The sequence below is a fragment of the Populus alba genome, chromosome 5, assembly GCF_005239225.2.
Source record: "Populus alba chromosome 5, ASM523922v2, whole genome shotgun sequence".
NCBI classification, from domain to species: Eukaryota; Viridiplantae; Streptophyta; class Magnoliopsida; order Malpighiales; family Salicaceae; genus Populus; species Populus alba.
The window spans coordinates 1,998,315-2,015,451 of record NC_133288.1 but is presented as its reverse complement, the minus strand read 5'-3'; the positions used below and the strand labels follow the sequence as shown (position 1 = coordinate 2,015,451).

Here is a 17,137-nt window from a genome sequence, read left to right as displayed (position 1 = left end):
CACACACACACACACACACACACACATATAGTGATCTATCTGTCAAGAGTTAAGGGTAAAATCGAAACACTGAAGAATCTATAAGGACTAAAATAAGCTTACAAAGTTAACAGAAGTAGTTTACCCTTGTGTTTGTTACAATTCTTAATAAATCACATAGCAGAAATCAAAATTAAGAGGACAACGAAAACATCAAATAATTCGAATATAAATTCTCTCTGATCAAAGAACAAGTAACACGAGACGCTGATCATTGAGATAGGGTTACCGAGTCACCCATGGCCGATTTCCAATCCTCAAGTCACAAAGCCAAGTGGATCTTCACCCCTCAACAGTTGGTAACTTAACGCCTATCGCTTCCGCTACCAATTTTACAACACCACTCAATTCCATTTTCTGTTTGGTTTCCGAGAAAACGAAAAATTTTCGATTTCTTTGTCTGTTAACTCTGTTTTCAGTTCTGTTTCTGCTAGTAATTGAATTCGAATTGAGAAAAATCAGTTCAGAGCGAGAGTTGCAGTTTAAGTTTGATTTTGAAATAGTTAAATAGGTTAGTCGAGGGATTTTTTTTGTTCTAATTAGGATTCTTAGCTCTTTTAAGCACACATGAGAACCTTTGTTTTTAGTAGCTATACATGTTGGTGTTTGAAAGACTCAAAACTTTGTGCAGAAACAGGTAATGTGATGTTAATTAGTGTTAAATTAATTGCATTGTGTTTTCAATTCAGGCCGAGAAGTATAAAGCTACTAATAATAGAGCGAAACAAATGTTAGAGAAGGTATGATGCATTTTATTCTGTTGCTTCATTGTTTTTTTTGCTACTGTTTGTGATGATAATGGTCTTCCTTTTGATGGTTAATTGTGCCTTTTGTGTTGCTTAGTATGGAACGACAAGAATGAGAGTAGATGTTGATGGGTCATTGTCATATCCAGAACCTCAAGTTAACATGACAGAGAATGGTAATTTGTTTTGCTAATATGTTATTAATGTTGTGGTTTTAATCTTTTGTTTCAAATGCTGATGATGGTTTTTCCTTAACATGTGTCTGGTGGTTTTTTTTTTTTTTTTTTTTTTAATGTTAGCTGATAAGCATTCTCGTTCAAAACCAATAAGTGTTGAGGAAGAACAATTTATGCGAGTATACTATGAGTATAAACTTCGAGAAGTGTGTAGTGCATTCTATTTTCCTCATAAAATTCAGGTGCTTTATTCTGTTTCTAAGTAGTAAGGAAGATGTTTATTGCTTTATTGCAATAATTGGGATTAGTGGCACCTAACTGGGATTGGTTTATGTTTTGCAGGCAACTGCCCTCCTATACTTTAAAAGGTTTTATCTTCAATGGTCAGTCATGGAGCATGATCCAAAACATGTAATGTGCGTTTTCTTTTTTCAAATCTCCCTTGTATCTAATCCAAATTGGGCCAATTCCCATGATTATTGGTTTATGCAATTCATTCAAGTTGGTAGAAATGCTTCAGGTTATCATCTGAAAACATGCCTAGACATGGATTAGAGTTCTACGGTGTACTGGATGTATTGTATACCACCCTTGTTTGATACTTGTTACTTGTTTCATGATACTATATTAAATGAGAAATGACTTCTTTGTGTGCACAGGTTAACCTGCATCTATGCAGCATGCAAGATAGAAGAAAATCATGTGTCTGCGGAGGAGCTTGGTAAGGGGATTTCACAGGATCATCAAATGATTCTCAATTACGAGATGATAGTTTATCAGGCATGGGTGTGGCTTATGTAAATTGCTGTCCTTGCTAGCTTTTACTTGTGTTTGTATTAATATGAACTTTATAGCGCAGAGTTTGGAATTTGATCTTATTGTCTATGCACCATATCGATCTGTTGAAGGTTTTGTTGCTGATATAGAGGCAAGTTTGACTAATCCTTCTGTTTTTGTGATTCCTCCAATTATCCAAAATGAATTTGCACCTTTTCATGCCCCTTTATATCTATTTTTTGGAGAGCTACTGATTTTTAGTTTTGATCGAACAGGAATTCTGTCATCCAACAGATGAAAATATTGAAAAGCTGAAGGTAATTGCTGGTATTTGTTCATGTATGACTTGACAACATGTTTGAGTGCTGTCCTGTGTAATCATTGTAGATCTAGAAGAGAATTCTAGCAATTATTACCTTCAAATTGACAATTTGGAATAGCTGTGCATAATGCTTCTCTGATGCAGTGGATATGCAGGATCTTATTTGACATGGCTCTACAAAATTTCTTTTCTACCGTGGATTTTCAAATAGGTAATCTGATAGATCAATATCTTGTAGGAAATTGCAGTGGCAGAGGTTGACAAAATAATGCTCACTGACGCACCTGTTCTGTTCCCTCCTGGGCAGGTATCCTTCACTGTTGTATGGGTGTTTTTCCTGATTGACTTTGAAGATGGAATCTTTCTTTTCACATAATTATATTGAAAGAAAAGAATATGAAACTCACAGATAGGCAAAGAAAAGAATATGAAACTCACAGATAGGCAATGACCAATGATAAAGTAACCATCTTAAAGGCAGGGATAACATCCAACTGGAACCGAAAAACTTATGGAGATCAAAACAATTAACCCATATAAATATTCAGAAATAAAAAAAAAATGTCCACATATGATTTGATACAATAAATAGTTAGTGTTAATCAAAGATCTTTGAAGACAGTAAATTCGTTATTGCATTATGATATCTTTAATGTATGGAAGCTTGTCCTTTTAGAAATCTATTGTTTCAATGTGTCCTATAAGTTGAATGCTCAATTTATTGCCATGTTGTTGTTGCATGAATGCTAGAATGCTTTCTCATATTAGTGTGAGTTGAAGTTATTTTGCTGTTGATATGTCTTTTAGTGATCTATGTATATAATATGATCTCATTATCTCGATCATAAATTTGGCACAGTTGGCATTGGCTGCTCTGCAGAGTGCAAATGAGATGCATAGAGTTCTTGATTTTGAGAGGTTTGAATTGTGATAACCACTCTCTCTCTCTCTCTCTCAAGATGGTGACCAGTATCAAGCTCAACTCTTGCTCTTGGCCAAAGTATAGTTGCTGAAGTAATGATTTTTATCGCATCCTACTTTGCAGATATCTCGAGAGTGTCCTCTCTCGTCAGAATTCTGCGCACATGATTTCAGAGATCAGTGAATCTCTACATGCTGTCGAGAAATGGGTATGAATCTTTGAAATTGCAGCTTGAATTTGTTGGAAACTTATTTTGCATCACCCTGTTGGTGATACACAGATGGGGAGAAGATTAGTCAAACAATGAAATAATAATTCTGTGTTTGGTGGATGCAATTCAATTCTAGAGAATGAAGTCCTTTTGCATCTAATTGTTATTATTATTTCTTTACATGCAGGTGAGGAAATACAGTTTCCCTACGGATAAGGATATGAAGCACATAAATCGGAAGCTGAAATCATGCTGGGGTCATAACTCACACGATGAGTATGTCTTTCACACTCACAAATACTTACAACTATTGGTAGTTAAATATCTTACAGATTCTTTCTACTTTCAATTTTCCATTGATGTTTTACTGTTTGGCAGCAATAAGAAGAGGGAGAAGAAATCAAAACACAAATCCCATAAGAGTTCGAATGAAATGCAAAATGGCCCAGGACTGACTTAATTGTATGTTGCTCCTTCGTTCACAAGTGTTTCCTACCTTATTTAAGCGATTTACTAACTTGGTTTTTGCTTCCCAGATTTTTGTTGGAGATTATATTTATGTACCAATTTGGATGACATCAGTCGATTAATATCTTATGGAATTACAGGTGGTCCTTGTACTTTAATTTGTCATATCTTGATTTGTGCCTGGAAAGTTGAAAATCGCAATAGGGGCTGAATTTTCAAATTTGCCATTGTACCAATTTTATGAATTGACCCCAAAATTTCTTTTTTTCACTGTCAAAATTTCTCTTCTAATCCAGAACTCAATCTGACAGCAAACGATTGAAAGGTTTTTTGGAGGAGGGGAGATACTCATGCCAGTTGAGTATAAGATACATGTTAATATTCATTTATTATTATTGGTTACGAGTATGTTATATATCTGGATTATATATATATATATGAGATACGTTTTGGGCATGCAACTAATCATTTGAAGTTCTGTGAAATATTTCTTAAGACTGAAATTTATTTCAGGATCCCAGGGTAATCAATTTTGCAGAGCCATCTACTTTGAAACGAATTTAATGGATTAGGTACAATAATCCTTGAGTTATCATCATTGTTGTATCGAAAATGTTTTAATTGTCAAAAGGGAAATTCCTGAACTGAGTGTGATAGCATGAACAAAATGATTGTTGTGGTTTATGGTAAATCCTGATGAGTGTGATAGCAATCCATCAACCATGGAAAGCAGAACGTTTGCAACCTGGATCATGGTTATAAAACTGGATTTTTGGCATAAGGCTCGGATGGGTGGCTCGAATCAATTCAAAACTGTATAAAGATGTTGATTGGGTCGATCAGATTTATTTCGGTTCTGTACGAAACTTATCCCTTGATATCGGCAACCTGGACCAATTTTCAACCCCGGCGAAGTTTAATAACACATCGGAGCCTTGCTTTCAGGTGTCTTGTCTAGATTTGGGCTTTCACAACTGCTCTATTACACTGCTCGCCGGGTGTTCTTACAAGGCAAAAAGATGACACTTGCCCTTCAAAACACTTGGTAAACAAGTCAGTATTTACACAAACTGCACCTTTTTCCTTCAACAACGCTCACAAAATAGGATTACAGAGTATCATAAGATTTTCACTCCCCTCAAATCTTCTTTTTATCCACCCAGTATATCACCTCAGGTGAGTCAAATTCAACAGTCATTTGCCATTCATTCGAGCCTTTTCAAGAAACAAATAAATCCACAGCCTTCTCATGTCTGGAGAGGAATCCAGCTGAGTTGTTCATCATCGTGGATACCATAGATGGGTTCGATCCAAGCACAATTTTGGAACTCTCTTGTACCCTAGCAAGTTTCCTATGCAGTCATTCCAGAAGGTCTGAAACTTGCTTGTAAGAAGATTATGGTGCCATCCTATGTTTTGACTCTTGGAAAATATGTTTCCAATCCTGGAACTTGTGACCTTTTTTTTGTAGATGTGGATAGTGATGTAGCTCGACTCAGAAAGAGCATGCCAAGTCTTCAGTTTTCTTCCAAGCCATGTTTTAAGATAATTACTTTTATATTTGTGTTCCTGATTAATGAAAAATTAATCAAGGAGTATGATGCATCTGTTCAACAACTAAGATGTTTAGAGGTTTGTCGTCCAAATTACAAGGGCTGGTATGGATGTTTTGGCATTTGTAAACCTGAACCAAATGATGCCCGTAATTTGTTAATACATGAGATCATCGCAAGCTTAGGTAGTCATAAAGAGATGCTTTAATCCACCAACATAAACTGCTTAACATTTGGGTAAACTTACAGCTGATTTCTAATCAAACACTCCAAATATAGAACCATTAAAGTTTAGGGTATCTACTAAATTTAGAAGTTATTAAATTTAGCTAGTCAATGATCGAATTCATGAGTTAAGTGGGTTCATTTAAATTGATCAACATCAATCTAAAACAATATCGTTTCGGGATTTTTCTTTTTTAAAAAAATTAAACTAAATTTTGATCCGGTTAACTAAGTTGTAGATTGATCTATCAGGTTTGACTAGATCAACTCTTATCTAGTTTAATTTAAAATACGAGTTAAGTTAGGTCTCATGTTGGTAAGTTATAAAATTGACCTCTTAAAAAATAATTTAAATTATATTTTAAAATCTCATCTAATAATTAAAATTTTTGAATTAAGATGATTTTTAACATGATATTAAAACTTTATTAACCAAATCTCATTATATTTATTTTCTCTAACCCTAAATTATATTTTGAAATCAAAATCTAAATCAATAACTTAAACTTCTAATTTAAAATGATTATAATGATTATTTCACATGACTTGCGCATCGGGGTTTAATAAAAGTGCTAAATTGAGGTTTGAGGCCATGAGAAAGATTTGGGCTGCAATGAATATGATACTTGAAATGCTGTAACGTAGATTTTTGAAACAATTGGGTAAACAATAAGCTCCATCATATCATATGAACACTATACTTTTCCACTGTCATTTTACAACATCTGAAGCAGGAAAAATCCCACTTTCTGCTATTATTACGAATGAAATGAGAGACTCATGAGAATGATAATACACAGTATACAGTGTGCTTCTCCATACTTCATCTTCCCTGTATATACAAGTTGAAATAAAAAAAAAAAAGAATCACGGAGTGTTTTTGTTGTTTCTGCACAATAATTGCATGCCACCAAATGTAAGGCTCAGGCACTGGGGCACAGCAGCCAGCTCAATCTTCTTGACCCCTTTAGAATTCATGGACCAAAGACGAGGGGCGAGAAGTTCAAAACAAAGATCCACACGAAAACACACATTCGATCTACAGCCTGCAAGCTTCACCCCACCACATGTTCTGATTGAAGATTGTCAATTCAGACATTCGTTTCAACATTACTCCTGACGAGCGAGTCCTGATGAATGCTGGTTTAATTACAGTCCAATCCACATTCCTCCAGAAGTGGACCATTGGACTTGGCCAAGAATGGATCGATCCGAACCCACAAAAGGGAGAAGATTGAAGCAAGCAAAATTGACCAGACAATAATGATTGTCGGAGTTCTGTTCTGTCGGCCGAGTAAACCTTTCAGGAAAGGGTACAGGTGAACTATCACCCAGAATGCAAAGAAAAGCTTACCAAACAAAGGCCCCCATGACTCATAGCCATTGTTTATAGCATTTGAGACACCAGCCACGACTCCAACCAGGTTTATTATCAGCAATGTTGTAGGTGGGATGAGCAACGTGGTCCACTTAAATGCGTACAGCTCTGAGAACTCATCGTCATCTCCTCCTTTAGACGTCACGGTGAAGTTCGTATCAACACCAGCTAGAACCTTTAAAAGCCCCTGGAATACTGCAAATAGATGCGCTGATACCCCTCCAATCACCCAAAATTGCTCGTTTCTCCACCATTCTTCGATACCGACTCCACTCCATCTCATTTCCAGAATACTTGTTGCGAAAATACAAATGAAAAGAGACAGAAACCACAAGCTGGCAACATTGCTGAGCTGCAAGTTGAACAAAAGATTAGATTAATAGATAAATCTAACACACAAACTTAACAGTTTATGCTCGTACTGTACGTGTTTCACATAGTTTCCTGTGGCTATAAATGGCATACCTCTGGAGTGATAAATTTCCCGGTAAGCAAGCACACTGCAGGAAGAGTACAGTATGCCAGTAGAGGAATAGATGTCAAAGGATAAACGGTAGCGTTTATGTAAGACAGACGCTCCAACCACTTCAACCCCCCTCCATATCCATACCAAAGAGGACAGTGCCTGCTCAAAAATATCTCAACAGATCCAAGAGCCCATCGAAGGACCTGGTGTAGACGATCAGAAAGATTAATGGGCGCTGAACCTTTAAATGCTGGCCTAGCAGGAATACAATATATTGATCTCCATCCATGACAATGCATTTTAAAGCCTGTCAATATATCCTCCGTAACTGAACCATAAATCCACCCTACCTGGGGAACAGAAGCAAATTTATGATCAGCGAAAGGTCTGAACCCCACAAAAAAAAAAAAAATCTAAACATTCCTTTTACCTCTTTGCCCCATTCTGATTTATCTTCGTAGCCACAGCTAATGACATGGATGGCTTCTTTGAGCAGGGATGCAGGGCTGGCACTTTTCAGTGTGCCGCCATCCTCTAGTAGGGTAGATGCTACGAACACCGAAGATTGTCCAAACTTATTTTCCAATTTCTTCTCAGATGTTACAGCCACGTTTTCGGTTTCAATTCCTGAATTCAAGCTTTTCCAGTTTAGAAGACAAAATTATCGATCCAACACGATAATCATTCAGGGCCTCGAGCAGAGAAAAGAAACAAAATGAATCCAACAACAAAAATTAAGTGCTACGAAAAGCTTGCAGGCTATTACATTAAACATTCTTCAACAAGCAGCACACAAACAAATGAGGAGTCATGTAGAACTTAGTTTTAAAATTGCCCTGAAAGCACTGAGCAGTTCCTAACAGTACATGTCTCAGTAGTCCTTTACTTTGCACTATGGAATCAGCTTTACCAATGAAAAAGGGTACTCGTTTGCATTCTAGAATTAGGCTTTGCTAACTACAAACTGAAAGCTGGCAAACTGGGTGGATACGTAAAGGATATTCTTTCTTTTCCATCACTTTGACATGTAGAAAAAAATATTGGCAATCTTAAGGAAATTGATCAGCATATAAAATACCAAAGTGGTTTTTTTAGCTCAATTTAAACCTCAATGGTGAAGGAAACTAGAACTATAATCAAACCAGGATTTGAGGAGTAAATTAGTTATAAATGTTACCTTCAATGCCCTCTTCAATACCCTCCAAAGTACCCACAGGTGCAAATGTTCTAGAGTTCCTCTTCTTTAACTCGGACTTAGGTTTGTTTGTCTTCTTCTTCTTTTTCCTTCCTGAACAAAAGCATCCACAGCACCACTTAGGCAAGCAGTTGCATGTCCTCGTTGGTGATTTCTTTGTTTTTGGAGCATCATAACCATAAAGTGCGTGCCTTCTGAAAACACATCCAGTCCCTACATATATAGGTCCTTGAATGCCATCCAAACCTTTCATATTGATCTGCAGTGATGGAAGAATTCTCCATTAGACAGACAAATTTCAGAAGCAATGAACAATCCAGAAGTTCTGATAAATGAATGCTTACATCAAAGAATACAGTGTTCCGGTTTGCATATCGATCATTCCTGTCAATGCCATCAAACCTCTGTGGGAACTGGACATAGCACACTCTCTTTCCAAGCAATGGATCCATCAAGAAACACATTGATTCTCTAATAGCCTTACTGTTATTGATGTAGTGATCACAATCCAAATTCAAAAGATAACGTGCATTTGATAGCACGGCAGAGACCCTGACCTGTTCGACAGATGAGCACATGAATTCAAATAAAAGTTACATCCTGATTAACTTTCTTATGAACATGTGAGAAATCCTAAATCCATTTTGAGTTACTCACCAAAGCATTCATGGCCCCAGCCTTTTTGTGGTGATTAAATCCAGGTCTCTTTTCTCTGGAAACATATACCAGACGTGGTAATTCATTTCCATCTGTGTCATGCCCTCCACTTTGGCCTAGGAAAACCTATGAAGCATTGAAAAAATTTGTTTATTCAAGAATTGAATCACTATCATAAGAGCATTAAACGAGGATCAATATTCACATACCTGAATCATTCCAGGGTGATCACGAACATTATTCCCAGGCCATGGAGTACCATCCTGCATTGTCCATCCATCTTCCGGGACCTTATGTGCCTTGGCAACCAAAGCGTTGATCCTAACCTTAAACTCTTCATACTCTCTCTGCAGTTGGAATAAGTAAAAGGGTCACTTTACAAACTGGAAAACAAAGATGAAAGGGGGGGGGGGGGAGTGAGAAAGAGGCACAAGAAAATAAAATCTTTGATTGAAGCCTAATCACCTTCATTGCTCTTCTTTCCTTAACAAATGAAGCATCAACCTTATCTTTGAGATAATCTATCTTTTGAGCAAAATAGAACTCAGGTGCCCGAGGTTCAATGCTAAATTTCTTACAGAAGGGGACCCATTTCTTTGCAAATTCAGATGTTTCTGACAATGCCTCAAATGTCAGCATAGCAGCACCATCATCAGAAACATAACATGAAATCTTGTCAACAGGGTAATCCACTGCAAGAATGGACAGAACTGTGTTCGCAGTCACCAGAGGGGGCTCTTTTAATGGATCAACTGTACTTACGTATATGTCAACTGGAGAAAGCTGCGAAGGCTGGCCTTCCTTCTCATACCTGACAAACAAGTTAGGACCATGAGTTCATCTAATGTCTCGCCAATAGTTTAGTTGTAGGAACCAAAGCACAGGGCAGATTTCTTACCTCAGAGATAATCTATCCAGATAAGTTTCCCTGTCAATAGGGAGCCACTTTGGGAATTGATCAAGTATCCATGAAACAGCAAACCAAATCTCACAGATCACAGATATGAGCCACAATGCAAACGCATCATTCACAGGGTGTGTGACTCGATAATGGAAGAAGAACCCAAGAACTACGAGTCGAATAATGATGATCATTCGGTAAGGATTGATTTGACTGGACGGAATAGGCATCTTTCGCGATAGTGGTTGCCTTGCCTCATCCATTCTGATCCACAAGGAATAATTTTTATCTCCATAATCAGGAATTTTTAAGATATCTGAAACTTAATAATAAGCTAGGAGCAGGAATTCAAGCGGGAGAAGAGAAAGAATAAACTAAGAGAAATTGCCACCGATATTCTACTACAGTCTATAATACCAGCCGACATTTCAGCATGAAGACTCGTGTTTAAAACTTATATACTTACAGTGAAAAATGCACTATAGTTTTCCATACAATTAAATTTCTTAAAAACTAGATTAAAGCTCTTAGGCATAAGGAGAGACATAGAAAAACAGAATTCGTGATTGCGCAATCGAATCATTTAGCAAAAAGAGAAACTAATGGTAAGTATAATAATCAGTAAATCATGCCAAGTAATCTGGAAATAAGAAGAATAAAAAAGCTTAAAGACAATTAATTATGCAAGGAATTATAAAGAAAGGTCGGTACTAGGCGTACAATGGGAGATCGGGGTCATCATCATCATAGTCTCCATTTTCACGCTTCGTTATCTGCAGTTTGTCCTGTTTTTGCTTCCAGCTCTCCATCCTTTCCTTCCAAGCAATACTTCCATAACCATAAGCAGCCAAGTCCTTGGAAGGATCCAACGATCGTGGTTGTGCTGCAGCAGCCAATCGCCCTTTATTTACAAGAGAGAAAAGAAAGAAAGAAAGAAAAGCCAAGATCCCCCAATTTGCCTAAACAGTTGGCTGAATAGGAATAATTACCAGGAAGAGAAGAATCTGAAAAGGGAAGGGGATGAATCCTTTTCCCGTCACCACCGACCGGAGCCATGTATGAAGGGACCAAAGCATGTTGTTCAGGAGGAATGTCATCAACCTGCAAGTCATGAAGGGTCATTATTTCAGTACAAAGTTTGGAAAACCTTAAGACAGAACAGGAAGCAGAGCTAAGTACCATTTGACCATTAGTAAGGAGAGGGAATTGGGGCAAAGGATGATGAAGGTCGTGAGGCAAATCGGGATCATGGTGAAGCATAGATTCAGGTCCACCATGGTGCTGCATACCATGTCTGTTGCTATTCCTTCCATCGAAATTGAACTCATTTTCCAAATCATCAGTACCATCTTCTTCTTCATCCCCATGGACTCTTGCACATCCTTTGAGACGCTTGAATCTGGTCTTGCATTGAGGGCAGACTTGATTTCCTTCTTTACGCTCATACTCATAACAAGTTCTACAGATGGGGAAGGCACACTCATTGCAGGCCACGAATAGCTCTCCATCCACCGTTAGCCCTACATCATCTCCACATATGTGGCATATCTGCCTACTCACTCTCTCTAACGATCTCGGCTGCAAACAAATAAACAAGAAAAATGTGGAATTAAGACAAGATAAGTTGACATAAGAAGAAGAAGAGTATTTTCAGAAAACTAGCTGCTTACAGCGAATTCTCCGTCGCGACGGATAACGACAAGTTCATTCCTGTTGTGAGAGCCGGCCACCAAGCCTGCGCTAACTTCCATTGCAGAATATGCCGGTTCAGAGCTGTCGACAGCAATGTAACTTTTCCTTTTCTGTTCTTCTTTATTTATGATGCTAAAAGAGAGACAATCAAACTGCCACTCATCTTTCTTCCTTTCCCTTCTGTTTCAACAATCAACAATCAAGCAATTAATTCAAAACTCCCCCCTCGATCAAATCACAAACAAGTCTCCAAATTACTTCTCTTAATTTTATTCTATAAATAAATATCCTCAGGCACTTCAATTGATTGATTTAGTAGTCCTAATACATGCCAAAGTTAAAGCAAAAAAGGTAAACTTCTCTACCACACAAAGGATCAACAATATCTTAGCTTGAGCTAAATCAAGAGCACAAGTGGGAAAACCATGACTCAGCTCAAAATTAAAAACCCACATCAAGAAAACGATTAACTTCCAAGAAAATGTTGAGACTTGTCAAGATTTTGATTCCTTATCAAGACATGGTTTCAAGAAGTAGAAGTTCGGAAATTCTGTTCTGCTAAAACAATAAACTTAGTGGGAAATGGAGGCCAGTTAGTTACCTTTTTCTTTTACTTAAAACAGTATAATTCCCATTTTCTTGCTGTCTTGGGAGATTTAAATTGAAAACCAAAAAGACAACAAGGACAAGACAAGGCAATGGCTAGCCTCTATGGCCCTCTCAACTCCTCTATATCCTGTGGAAATGAGAGATATTTTTAAGCACACAGACAGCAACCTAGTGTGGGAGCCAGGGAGCTTTCCGAAGTAGTGTCGGTAAGGAGACGTGGATAATTTTTTTGGCGTCGAAAAGAGTAGTAATCAACGGTAACAACTAGATGGAGGAGTAGACAGTGATGCATTACCATGCAATGCTACCGACATGCACCGACAGTCCTCTAAAGTGTAGAGTAAATTTAGAACATGGCTGGCTTGGTCTGGATCTACCTAAAGCTAAACAATCTTCTTCGTAGAATAAATAGTTCCATGAAGACTTTTTCTTGATTGGTCCTGCAATAAACAAGTCCTGCAACAACATTGATCAATCATTGGATTAGTTACAAATCAGTCCCCAATTTATATATATTCATGGACATATCGGTGTTTTTACCTTTAAATCTCATCAATTTAGGAAAAACTTGATGTACAAACAAATTCATACATACTTCATCGCTTTTGACGTTATGTTATGTTCAGTGATAGAACACTTGGAGAAGAAAGTGTAAACATAACATTTAGCATTTCTTAAACATGTTATTGTTAATATCATGATTTACGAAACTATATCAATGAGTGGTAAATAGGAAGAGTTATATAAAAAATAATTTTAATTGAAATTTTTATTTTTATTTTTTCATGTCAATCATTGTATCATAACGTATTATTAATCAATCAATGTATTTCATTATACAAAAATAAAATAAAAAACATCAAATAAACATAATTTATTTTGTCAATGAATAAGAAAATTCAATTTAAGCATTTTTTTCATTGCTATTTACTTGCAATATAACACTAGAACACAAGTGATTTTTATAAAATCAATTTTCCTGCAAGTTATGCCAAGTCCGACGATATATATATATATATATATATTCCCTTAATCATTTGATCTCTCCTCCAGCTAACACCTTGGGCCCTCACTTCTCTCCATAATATCGTCGGACTTGGCATTTCTTTGAAGTATTTAAACAGCAAAAGAAAAAATAAAATTCAACTACGGTTCATCTGAGGTGGCTTGATGCACTCAGGCCAACAGAAGGCTGTAGGTATCTTTAGCCGACCCCATTTTTAGTTAGAGAAAAATTATAATAAAGGGGTGGGAAAATATACAAGAGAGAGACATCCGGGATCTGTCCTGTGCATGCACTCACTGGAGGCCAGTGAGTCAACTTGATGACTCGAAGATGACACTGTCTTACTTGTCATCAAGGGTAAAAGATTTTGTAAGTTTTCACTTGCGTTTGGTAGAAGTTTTAGAAAAATACTAATTGTTAATACCTAACTCCAAAAGTGAGCTGGAGGCTTATTTTGCAGTCTTGTATATTGTTGTTATATATATATATATATATATAATTGCAGGGGTGATTCATGCAAATGACTTCATTGTCTCTTGTAATTGTTGGCTATATTCTATTTTGTTTTCAGAGCCTTTGGACATGTTTCGGGTATGTCACCATGCTTAGTTAAACCTGAATTTTTAATGATTTGATACTAAGTTAATACTAATAAATTATTTTAAAAAATAAAATAACACGATATCATTTTATTGAAATAAACAACTAAGATTAACATGATAACCTACAAGTTGATCCAATAAATCAAATACTTTTCAAGCTAATCCCTGGACCTAATGATTATCTCGTTGATGAGATGAGTTTAATTTTTTTAAAAGTATAATTTGAGGTTTATTAGTCACCCAGGCAACCAATAAAGTTACGCATTTAAGCAACCATTGAGGTTGCCTATTTAGGCAACCCGATCTTATGGGGCCGCTCAGTTAATAACCAATCCACTTTTCTCTTTCTCCTATTTGTTTCTTTAGCTAAGTGGCTAACACTTTTATGTTTAATTCTATAAATCATTATATGATAATTTAACATGTAGCACGCATTTCTTGTGTGTGCAAGACATGCATTATATTTTGTCACTAATAGTTACTTTTTTGTTATGCCTACTACTACCTTACATGAAGGCTAAATATTTTTTGTCATATTAACATGCTACCTTCTTCTTCAATCATGTACCAAGCACAAAACTCAAGTTCGCACTAACTAATGAGCCATTTTGATTGACCAATGACATAACTTCCTCCATGAAAAAATTCTAAACTAGGTATACAAGTACACCTTGATTTCACAAAATCAAAGATCAACTTTAGACAAAGTCATACATAGGCTAGATCCAAAACTATGCACATTATATATTTATTTTTTTTTCTACTCATTTTTGTCTTCTCCTTCACAAGTACTGACTTAAATATCAAAAAGTTCCCCGTGAATTTTTCCAAGAACTTCTTAGTTAACAGGCTCAATTTCATAGCATACCATAAAAAGCCCAAGAAGTTTTGTGTAAATTTTTTTCATGATTTCATCAATGGCACCGTCTATGAGAATTGAACAAAAATCTAGTTGATTCCCTTTTATTTTTTTACCAAAAACTCTTTCCATAACGAGACTTTAGTATAAAATTAAGATTTCAAGTTAGTAGATCACGGAGTTGACTCATCAAACCAAGCTAGATTTAATATCACTAAGTTTTATAGTGATTTACTTGATAGGCATTCCAAATCTTCTAGTAAAAAAAATAAAAAAAAAATTACAACGATAACATTGACAATTATATTTCTTGACTTTGTTATTCAAAACGTAAGCTAGTTACCTTCTTTGCTAGTTGTACCACCATGAAAACATCGACAAGTCTACCATGTTGTGTCGCCTCAAAGGTTACGAGTAGATGTCCTTGAAGGGGAAGGATGCCCAAAGGCATTGTAATTATGGGTCGATAAAGGTTCAAACAAGCTTAAATCCAAGGAAGAGTTTGGGAACGCCGTTGAAACCATGTTCCCATAAAATTAAAAAAAAAAATCGCTAAAATTTAACATGGTTTGTATGTTTTGGATCGTTTTGATGTGCTGATGTCAAAAATAATTTTTTAAAAATAAAAAAAAAATCATTGGCATGCATTTCGACACAAAAAATTATTTGAAAAACAACCGCTACCACACTGCCAAACATACTTTAAGAACATGGACATGGATAGATTGATAGATAGATAGCTATATGTGTTATGAGTTGTGATGGTTAATTATGGCAAAAACAAGGCTTATATATTGTTGGTTCTCGATTTTCATAAAACCTTCACGTATTTTTAGATTTTTTAGTAAGATCTTATACTTGGAAAATCACAAGATTTTCATAAATAAATATTTTTATTTTCGGATTACAGGCCCAAGAGAGAGGAGGGGAAGAATTCTGACAATATATTTTTTTTATTTGGAAACTTGGGGGCCCAATAAAATTCTTAAGAAACCCAATGGGCTAGAGGAAACAAAATAGATTTATGGGTTGTATTTAAAAAAAATATATAATTAATCTTTTCTTTCAAAAATATTAAGTTCAACTACAAAAAAAAGAACTTGGTTTCACTCACCTACAAGTTAATCTAAAAAACCTAATATCTATAACTTAATTTAAACTAAGTTTTAAAATTCAATTAAAAAATATTGAAAGCTATTTATTATGGGAAAAAAAAAAACCCTTCATTGCCTAGAGGCTTGGACCAACGAAACCCGCGCAAAGTTATGGCTAAATTTAATCATATTAAATAGTTAAAAGGCTTTTTTGGCCCAATATTCGGGACTAGATATTCATTAATCTGAACAAAAGGCCTGCTTTGAGCCCAACAGAATCCAGGCCCACGAATGTCTCTCGTCCTCCGGATCCAGCCATTCAGCCCATATTGCTTTATCATTTTTATTTTTTATTATCATTTCTTTCCTTTTCTCTTAGCAGCAAACGAGGGCAGGAGAAAAAAAAGCAAGTGAAATTATTCATTTATTATTTTTAATCACAAGCAAAGCCATCAAATTCGGCCCCCTCCTATGATGGATGCAAAGTTAAGCGGGGTGATTGAGAGTTAGATAAAAATTATTTTTTGAATTTGAAATGAATAAAAATAATTTATTTTATTTTTTATAGTTTATTTTTTATATTAATATATCAAATAATTTAAAAATATAAAAAAATATATATTTTTTTTAATTTTAATTAACATCCTTTTTGAACTGCATTTTTTAAACAGGAGCTAAATCAATATTAATTAAATTATTAAATTTAATTTATTTTGTAATATTTTTAAGCATGATATTCAAATTAATGATTTGACTAACATTACCTATCTCAATATTGATTAAAAAAAAAAAAAAACTCAACATGAGTTAAGCTATAAGTTAATGGGTTATTTAATTAATTTTTTAAATTGAATTAAGTGAATGTTTAATATTAGAGTAGTTTTATGGTTATAATTTTAAAAAATCAAGAAAATTTTTAAATTTATATTTTTTAAAAACCCAAGGTTTTACCATAATTTTAAAATTAAACAACTTTTAAAGTTGTGATGAAAGTAAAAACATTTCCAATTGTGAAGATAAATAAAATTTAAGTTTAATAAGTATGAACAAATATTTATTAAAAATAAAAAATAAAAATTCAATTTTTTATTGTAATTCTAATATTTCTTGTTAATAAGTGGAAATTCCTTTTTTTAACTAACAAATACTTTTTTTTTTCTTTCAAAATGGCAATGCCCAAAAACCCAATAATCATGGAATTTAACTGAATCAATAAAACGATGTCGTTGCTACTTTCTC

At 35.2% G+C, this 17,137-nt stretch overlaps 2 protein-coding genes across 7 annotated transcripts; one reads left to right on the top strand and one right to left on the bottom strand.

The window, feature by feature from the left end:
- The first annotated feature begins 149 nt into the window (after positions 1–149).
- Positions 150–3,931, top strand: LOC118047642 (cyclin-H1-1). 3 transcript variants are annotated; one of them, XM_035056988.1, is made up of 14 exons: positions 150–338; positions 729–779; positions 883–961; positions 1,085–1,203; positions 1,304–1,377; positions 1,621–1,741; positions 1,821–1,889; positions 2,014–2,055; positions 2,299–2,367; positions 2,920–2,978; positions 3,106–3,190; positions 3,381–3,469; positions 3,572–3,655; positions 3,730–3,931. In XM_035056988.1, the coding sequence occupies exons 1-13, from the start codon at positions 279–281 to the stop codon at positions 3,651–3,653; spliced, it is 999 nt and encodes a 332-aa protein (XP_034912879.1). In that variant the 5' UTR covers positions 150–278; the 3' UTR covers positions 3,654–3,655; positions 3,730–3,931. The 3 variants fall into 3 exon arrangements, with proteins under 3 accessions (XP_034912879.1, XP_034912878.1, XP_073265287.1); XM_035056987.2 differs by having other exon boundaries at positions 3,572–3,931; XM_073409186.1 differs by having other exon boundaries at positions 197–334; positions 3,572–3,931.
- A 2,171-nt stretch (positions 3,932–6,102) lies between these two features.
- On the bottom strand, positions 6,103–12,485 carry LOC118047641 (probable cellulose synthase A catalytic subunit 3 [UDP-forming]). 4 transcript variants are annotated; one of them, XM_035056985.2, is made up of 14 exons: positions 12,330–12,485; positions 11,707–11,908; positions 11,216–11,614; positions 11,026–11,137; positions 10,757–10,919; positions 10,034–10,300; positions 9,601–9,946; positions 9,345–9,482; positions 9,136–9,261; positions 8,823–9,035; positions 8,461–8,737; positions 7,714–7,910; positions 7,283–7,633; positions 6,103–7,169 (listed from the first exon to the last, which is right to left on the bottom strand). In XM_035056985.2, exons 2-14 carry the CDS (start codon positions 11,785–11,787, stop codon positions 6,585–6,587), a joined length of 3,255 nt encoding a protein of 1,084 aa, XP_034912876.1. In that variant the 5' UTR covers positions 11,788–11,908; positions 12,330–12,485; the 3' UTR covers positions 6,103–6,584. The 4 variants fall into 4 exon arrangements, with proteins under 4 accessions (XP_034912876.1, XP_034912874.1, XP_034912875.1 ...); XM_035056983.2 differs by having other exon boundaries at positions 11,026–11,614; XM_035056984.2 differs by lacking the exon at positions 12,330–12,485 and adding an exon at positions 12,182–12,302 and having other exon boundaries at positions 11,026–11,614.
- Positions 12,486–17,137: the final 4,652 nt, after the last annotated feature.